The 8,532-nt window shown below is 41.7% G+C and overlaps 1 protein-coding gene across 2 annotated transcripts; it reads right to left on the bottom strand.

The window, feature by feature from the left end:
* Positions 1-504: 504 nt before the first annotated feature.
* C14H15orf48 (chromosome 14 C15orf48 homolog) lies at positions 505-3,998 on the bottom strand. Of its 2 annotated transcripts, XM_061595285.1 has the most exons (5): positions 3,888-3,998; positions 3,675-3,739; positions 3,262-3,347; positions 3,007-3,067; positions 505-1,281 (listed from the first exon to the last, which is right to left on the bottom strand). In XM_061595285.1, exons 2-5 carry the CDS (start codon positions 3,717-3,719, stop codon positions 1,213-1,215), a joined length of 261 nt encoding a protein of 86 aa, XP_061451269.1. In that variant the 5' UTR covers positions 3,720-3,739; positions 3,888-3,998; the 3' UTR covers positions 505-1,212. The 2 variants fall into 2 exon arrangements, with proteins under 2 accessions (XP_061451269.1, XP_061451268.1); XM_061595284.1 differs by lacking the exon at positions 3,888-3,998 and having other exon boundaries at positions 3,675-3,816.
* Between the last annotated feature and the right edge of the window lie 4,534 nt (positions 3,999-8,532).

Below are 8,532 nucleotides of genomic sequence, written 5' to 3'. Positions count from 1 at the left end.
TTCCCCCCTAATCAAATATTTCAGTTCAAATACTTGTGACTATTGGGACATAACATTAATATGGGGTACTTTTTAAGTGTTGTTTACTAAATATGAATCTAATGAACATGCTAAATGAGATCACGGTCTATTTAGGGCATTTTCCTGAAAACCCACATCACTGCTTAAATGATAAACAGTACTGAAGAGCTTTATTTTGTCCCAGGCTTGCCCCAGAACCTCTCTCACTACTACTAGGACACTACCTTGTACTACGTGAAATAACAGAGTAGTGCTTGAGCATGTGAGAAGTGTCTTTTGCACACTAATTCACCCATACCAGATCAGGGAGAGGAGAAACACAGCTGATAGGAGTTGTAGTTCAGCAACAACTGGAGGGCCAACGGTTTCCCACCCCTGCTTGTTGTGCTACTCAAAAGCAGAAGAAAAGTGCAGACAGGAACATGGCTAAAACATTGAAACACGTACATATTAATGCATTTGCATAATGAATTGAGAAAGTGATACTTTACCTGACACCCATCACTCTGACCAGTCCTGCTGATCTCAAAATGACGGTGCATTTTATTCAATTTGTTAAATTGGGGGGGGGATGGGGTAATGTAATTTGGTGGTCTTAAATCTTTTCCAAAAATGAAAATGAAAATATAAAAAGATATTAACACAAAAGCAGGTGGAAAGAAACTCAGATATTTCTCTGGAGAAAAGATTAAAGATAGACTTAGCTTGAAGCTCTCAAGTTAAGAGAACTGACTTCAGTGCTCCTACTCCAGAGGACTCCAGCCATTCCAGTTTGGGTTCTTTCCTCTATTAGCCAGAAATTCTGTTCTGTACAGTCTTTAAATTTATATGCCAATTTATTGAAAACATAAACTACAATATTATTTCAGACAAAAATAATCCAACTTTGTTTAAAGTTTACAAATGGATGAAGACTTACATCTTGTTAGAAAACAGAATATTTGAGCATCCTGCTCAAAGCAAACGTGGCTGTCGCAAATGTGAGCTAACCTCTATCTTTGGACTGTGTGGATGTACGCCCGGCAACTTACTCAAGCAAACAGTAAGGTCCTTATCCAGAGTCCAAAAAATTGGAGGGAGACCCTAAAAATGTAGCAGAAGCATTTCCGCACACTGGTTTCGATAATCTAGTTTGTGCAGAAATGATTCCACTAGATTCATAGAGTGTCATTTGGAGGGGCCGACACCTCGTCACTTCGTCACGCTTCGGACCTTCTCCAGCTCTTCTATGGCCTTCCATTCCTGATTGATTGTTAACAGCTATCAGGCATTTTAAGGCAAAAAGACAAAAAGGCAAAATGTTAAAAAGCAAAACCAAACCAAAGCTTATCTATGTAAACCAGGTGTGAGGAAGCTTTAAACCTCCAGATGTTGCTGGGAATGATAGAAGCTGTAATTCAGCAATATCTGGAGGGCCAAAGGTTTCCCGCACCTGATGCAACCATTATCATGATATAGCCAAAGTTAAGTCATTCTTGTTTATTGCTCCGTTTTAAAGCGACCTTCATCAAGAACGATCCTATGGCAGTTCACAAACATTAACCATTAACAGTGGCATCTGTTCCAGATCTTTATTATTTAGCGGAAGACCATCAATTCCATAAAAATGAAATAAATCACTTAGAGCATGATAACAACGAAACAGCACATCCGTCCTTCCACACTACAACAGTAAACAATAGCGGAGTACTTTAGCCGAAAGTTAGCATCCCCCGGTTTCCGTGGCTTTTCTTCCTCCCTACTTTCATTGTTCTGAATCGTGCTAGCAATTGATCAACCCTCTGGAATTTGGCCCGTTGCTTTTAAATAGACAGAACTGCAACTGGGAAGCTGGCTAGCTCAAATGCGATCCTATGAGTCTGGTTTGACAGCAGAGAGACCAGGATGTCCTCTTCTCCCCAAATCCCTGTTGCCCCCCCCCCAACCTTTTTGCTGTGAATTTCTATCTTGGACAATTATGCAGACTTCACTTTTTACAGCCGGCTGAAAGGTGATAGCCAACCAGTCATACTCAGAGCAGACCCACTGACATCAATATATTTATTCTGAGAGGAAGGGAGTTTGGATAGGGATTGAAAATTAGAAGTTAGATATTAGGATTTAGATAGCAGTTAATACAACATAGTATAGGTTTTTGAGGCAAAGTATTAATGATACACTTTGTTTTGCTTTACTCCTGCACCAGAAAGATAAGATTTTTTTTGTATGTGAAATGTACCTGATTGCTTACTTAATGTAAAATATATGTGAAAATTCTCATAAAAAAGGAATCCATTCTGAATATGATTAATGTTGGCTAGCCTCCTTATAGTGCAATACTCACCTTGAGTAAATCTTAGTGGATTCAATAAGGCTTATTCCCAGGTAAGAGGGATTAGGATTGCAGCCTTAATGCAATAAAATAATGGGAAAAAGCTAAGTACATGCGTAGAGGTGCTTAATTTTTGCTGGATTGTGTCCTGTCTTTTAAAGATAGGAAAGACCGGGCAACCATACGTTTATGAACTCTATATCACCTTGGTCCTTTTCTGAATGGAGGAGTGACTTACAACTTTTAGAAGTAGATACAATTCTAAATTCTATTATAAAAATATTATTTTGCCAGAGAAAGCAGTTTAAGTTTAAATTTACAACTTGAATAAACTTATAAACTGAATAAAAACAAAAAAGATTATTATCCTAGTTTCTTTTAATGTGCCCCCCCTTTTATTTTCTTTTTTGCAGATCTCTCAGGATTCCTCTACTCAAACTTCCAAGGCTTATTGAACAAATATTGTCAGGCTATGTTCGTTAAGATTAGTTACTCTTTTCATAACCAAAACTTCTACTTGAAATAAGTTGTAGAATGTTGAAATGCAGGTGCAAAAAATGGCCAAATGAATCCAAAATATTTTAACTTTATGCACACCAATACCCTAATATTTCTGAATAAAAATTCACAATATAATTAGGGATTAATTTTCCTGTAACAATTGCTTTCAGTACCTTCTGGGGTTTAGTAGGATCCACATTTTGCCATGGTTCTGGGTTGCCAGTCTTGTTAAAACTAAAAATGAAATGTAACAATTACAAAAAAATAGAGAAATTACATCCTGTATTTAACTCTATTTAAAAAAAATCATTTATTTCTATTCTGCAAAACTGGATGGTTATAGTCCCATTTTAAATACATGGAAATAAGACCCCAAATTAAAAGCGCCTATAGCCAAATTAAGACGAATGATGGGATAGATTGCTTACACCACTTCAGGTTTTCTCAGGGCGTGCCAGCAAGAATACAGTGCCGCAAATCCAGCACAGCTCACAAACGCAACCATGGGAATAAGCTGGAAGAAACAGAAGGAAGTCAGGGATTTTCTTTAGCAAGGTCAAGGTGATGTACGATGAGGCTGGATGATGCATCAACAGTCATTCAAGCTGAGCTCCATCCTTCCTCTAAAGCCGAGATTGGAAGGCTGAGTGAGGATATCTCCAAAAGGCGTTTTCCCCCAGAGCCTCCGTTCTCCTTGCTGGGTTAACCAAAAGCAAGTCACAAGAAGGGCTGAGCGCATTCCAAGGATGCTTCTGAGCATCGCCTGCATGCAGAGGATGGGATGTTCACTCAGAGCCCACCATCCTTCTGCCATCAGCCCTGCTCCTTTTCTGAAACTTACTTCCTTCTTCTTCATCATCAACTGGAAGAGTCCCATATCCCTCATGGCAACAAGCAAGTGTAGACCTGGGAGAAAAACCAAGTTCCAGAGTTACCATCAGTCAGCATCCTGGGTACCACTCCAGGCAGAAGTACCCACCCCCTTGTCACCTCGACTCTCTGCAATACGCTCCCCCTCCCCAGGATAAAATTCAACCCCCCCACACCCGACAACCTGGCTGTCTGGAGCTGCACTTCCGCGGGAGGCCGTTTCGCCTTTATATAGCCCGCTAACGCCCAAGGGCTGGATGTGGCCCAAGTCACGTAGCCCGGACGAGACACCCAGCGCAGGAACCGCCCCGGGGAACCTGCCAATGTGTCCGGCGTTATGCAGGGGTGGGGCGCCCCCTGCTGGATTTTCACACAGCAGTCGCTATACTCCTGGAGAAGAGGGTCAGAACCCCACTGGGCTAGGAGGGCGGGGTGATGGTGGAAAGAAGTGGCACTTGTTAAGGAAGGGGGCGGGCAGAAAAAAAGTTTAGACTAAACCCTGCCTGCCTCTATGGAAAGTCCAAAAATGCAGGCAGCTGGGTTGATCCGCTGATACACACATGCACAGTGCAGCAATTTACAGCATCACCCAATTCGTTAGGTTCAGCATGCCCACTATATAGATAGATAGATTCAGGGCTTGTATTATTGCAGGGCGAGGGGGAAGGGGGGCAGCCATTAAGTCCAAAAGCCTTATCCACTGATTTCTGCCAACTTTAATCTCTTGGTAGCCTTCTTAAACATTCGTTTAAGCGTGCCATCACAAAAGGGGGGCAGGGCCTCCCCCTCTCCTATAATCCTGCATTTACCATATATCAATAATTTAATGGACCATGGTATTCCCGATCTCTATGTACGGATGTGAAAGTTGGGCAGTGAAAAAAGTGGGTAAGAGAAAAATCAGCGCATTTGAAATGTGGTGTTGGAGGAGAGCTTTGCGCATAGCATGGACTGCGAAAAAGACAAATAATTGGGTGTTAGAACAAATTAAACCAGAACTGTCACTAGAAGCTACAATGATGAAACTGAGGTTATAATCCTTTGGACACATCATGAGAAGGCATGATTCAGTAGAAAAGACAATAATGCTTGGAAAAACAGAAGGGAGTAGAAACAGTGGAAGGCCAAACAAAAGATGGATTGATTCCATAAAGGAAGCCACAGACCTGAACTTACAAGATGTGAACAGGGTGGTTCATGACAGATGCTCTTGGAGGTCGCTGATTCATAAGGTCGCCATAAGTCGTAATTGACATGAAGGCACATAACAACAACAACAACAGAACAAACTAAACCAGAACTATTATTAGAAGCTAAAATGATGAAACTGAGGTTATAATCCTTTGGACATATCATGAGAAGGCATGATTCACTAGAAAAGACAACAATGCTGGGAAAAACAGAAGGGAGCAGAAAAAGAGGAAGATCAAACAAGAGATGGATTGATTCCATAAAGGAAGCCACAGACCTGAACTTACAAGATCTGAACAGGGTGGTTTATAACAGATGCTATTGGAGGTCGCTGATTCATAGGGTCACCATAAATTGTAATCGACTTGAAGGCATATAACAACCACCACCACAATAACTTAATGTAATTCTGCATATCCCAATAATTCATGTATGACTTTAAGACAGGATTACACAATTTCATAGAGGATAAGGCTATCAATGGCTATTAGCCAGGGGGCTATACTCTACCTCCAGTATAGGAGGTACTCAAATACCAGTTGCTGGGGTTTACAAGAAGGGAGGGAGGGTGCCTTTACCCTCAGGTCCTGCTTGCAGGCTTCCCAGAGGCATTGGGTTGTCCACTTTGAGAACAGGACGCTGGACTAGGTGGGCTTTTGACATGACTAGGTGGGCTCTTCTTAGGTTCAAAGCAATTAATCCAAAATGGCATCACACGCCCCACTAGTTTGACATCATCAGCAACAGAGACTAAAAGCTCCTTTTCACCCACATGCATACACTGAAGAAGCAAATGCTCCCCTTCAATCTCCCCCTTCCCAAATATAGCGGTAGGACATTATACATTTATGAAGGAGTACATGAAACCACATTGTCTCATTCAGGCACAAAGAGGTTTGAGACTAAAGGTTTACTGGAAGGCTGCTTTGGGAAGGGAAGCGTAGCATTGTAAGCAATCCCCTTCCTCTTCAGTGTGGTCCGTTGGAAGGTTTATTGACATGGCAACAAATCCTTCCATATATATCCACATATCCACTTCTTGGGGTGGGGTGGAATTGGCATCTGCAGGGAGCCAGATGTGACCCAAGGACCAGGCCCCGATCTAGTACAATCCCAGCTGCAAGGCAGGCCACCAGCACCGCCCTCCTCTAGGCCCAGAGAAGCCTGGCGCGAGTGGATGGTTAACCTCTCCCATTCCTTTAGCTCCACTTGGATTATGGAACGACAGGCCTTTGATGTGTGATAGACCACTAAATAGAACCAGGCCAAGGGCTGTTGGGCATCTGGGCTCAGGGCCATTAATCCCCTCCCCACACCCCCGGCCATCTTTTTTTATTGGACTGATGTCCCACTTGTCATTTCTGTTTCTACCTCCACTACCCCCGTTGGTCATCATCCATTCTCTCACACACCCTTAAATCCCCCAATAGGCTAGGCCTTTGACGCTGAATTTCGCCTCATTTTCTTCACTCTTCTCAAACTCCTGTGGTTTATTATTATTACCCTTTACAGCAGATGAGTGGAACGTGATGCTCAGTCTCTCCTTCTTGGCACTAGAACTGTCCGCAATACGAAGAGGGGAGGGGTGGAGACAGGCTTGTCCAAAGTAGGCCTCTGGAGTCAGAAGGTAGAACTTCTGAAGAAAACCCTCTCAAAAGCTGATGGAACATCCAGTTGGGTGAAAGTCAGCCAACCAGTTGCTGGGAGAAGATAACACTTTTAGGGTTGCGGCTGGAGCACATGGGCGACCCGCTCTCCATTTGTTTACCAACATTATCCAATGTGTTTCTTGAGTGGCTTTTGAGGCACTATTTGCTTTGTTATTACATTTATGAATTGCTTCCCAAGAGGCATCCTAAAGCAATTCCCAAGATAATAAAAACAGATGCGGAACAGTTAGAGCTATAAAAACAGCTTAAAACACACAATATATGTATAACAGCAGTTGAAAACAACAGCACATACATAGAATCAATTCAAATTCAACAGAGATACCAACTGGGATAAAGGGACCTCCATTTAAAAGGCTTGTTGAAAGAGGATTATCTTTAGCTCACGCCTGAAAGAAAATAAGAGAAGGTGCCTGACTGATGTATAAGGAGAGGGAGTTTCAGAGGGTAGGTGCCACCATGCTAAAGGCCCGATTCTGACTTCATGGAGCTCCTAATGGGATGGTATTTGCAGGATGCTCTTGCCTTCAGAATTCATTGATTGGCTGGGTACTTAGGGGATGAGACCATCTTTTAGGTATCCTGGTCCCAAGCTGTATAGTTCTTTGTCCTTTCAACCTACAGCAGCCAGTTGGTGCAAATCTTTCAGCAGAGGCATTATTTGATAACAATAATCTGTCCCAATAAGCAATTGAGCTGCCACATTTTGCATTAGCTGCAGCTTCTGGGTCAGCATGAAGGGCAGCTGCACATATTGATTTACACAATGCCTAAAGAGCTTGTTTATGAGGCATCTTATGAATATGACTAATATATGGCCTACACCAGGCCTAACCATACTGGAGTTATTTTAAAAGTTCACTAAATTGTGGCTATTATTTAGGCTTTGCATAGAGGTTGTGTTAATCTCTTTTTTCCAGTTCAGTTCTAGTTCCATTTGTAACTTTCACCCTGCTTTTCTACAAAAGGTATCCAAAATAGCTTACAACTAATGAAATAAATCCATCCCCCCACAACATTCAATTATCAACAAATAATTAAACATAAACACACACAATGAGGAATTAAAACTATTTATAAACAGGCAGCAATTTTTAAAATTAAAATGTAAACACTGTTTTGTACACAAAAGCGTGAAATTTCTGGTTATTCTTCAGGTTGTCAAAGTGAACAAAGGAAGCAGCCAGACACCCTTCCTTGGGGACAGGATCCACCTCCACCTGAGAACCTGTCATTTCAGAGTGCAGGACACGGAATAACAGGCGCAACGTACAGGAAGCCAGGTTTCGACTAAACATAGGAAAATCTTCCCGTTAGAGCGGTACGACAACGGAACCAATTTTTTAAAAAACTTAAAAAAAAATGTTTTGTTTTTTATACATTTTAAAGTCTATTTTAAGATGTTTTAGAATGTTTTTAGTGTTTTTGTTTGCCGCCCTGCGGTATATGAATTTAATAAATAAATAATAATAAATAAAAATAACACCTAGGGAGGTGGTGGACTCTTCAACATTGGAGGCATTCAAGAGGTAGCTGGACAGCCACTTGTTGGGTATACTTTTAACTGGTTTCCTATACTGAGCAGGGGTTGGACTTGATGGCCTTATAGGCCCCTTCCAACTCTACTATTATACTTATTATAGTTTATTTACACCGCGCCTTATGGCCAAAAGGCCCTCATACTATTGTATGATTAACCATCAAATGCAGAGGGATGTGAGCCTTACAAACTTCCACTGTGTCTGGATTAAGTCCCAGATGGGAACCCCCTCCACAAAGCAACTTTTTATACAATATTGTATTTTCACTGTAGTGGGAGCAATTAAAATCCATTACACAACAGCTTTGCAACGTTGTTGGCTCAAAAGGGGATAGAATGATATAGTTGTATCCAATGGTGTCCAGCGCACAAGCAGAACAGTATAGCATTTGTGTAATGGGACTTCTTCTCCTGCCCCTGCAGCCTCT

The sequence above is a fragment of the Rhineura floridana genome, chromosome 14 (assembly GCF_030035675.1).
Source record: "Rhineura floridana isolate rRhiFlo1 chromosome 14, rRhiFlo1.hap2, whole genome shotgun sequence".
Lineage (NCBI taxonomy): Eukaryota > Metazoa > Chordata > Lepidosauria > Squamata > Rhineuridae > Rhineura > Rhineura floridana.
This window is presented reverse-complemented; position numbering and strand designations above follow the sequence as displayed.

Excerpts from the sequence above, each read along its gene's own strand:
- C14H15orf48 (XM_061595285.1), bottom strand. The coding sequence starts at position 3,719 with ATGAGGGATATGGGACTCTTCCAGTTGATGATGAAGAAGAAGGAA. Across the intron at positions 3,068-3,261 it reads CTGAGAAAACCTGAAGTGGT|TTTTAACAAGACTGGCAACC; the intron begins GTAAGCAATCTA and ends TTTCATTTTTAG. Across the intron at positions 1,282-3,006 it reads ATCCTACTAAACCCCAGAAG|CTGTTAACAATCAATCAGGA; the intron begins GTACTGAAAGCA and ends AATGCCTGATAG.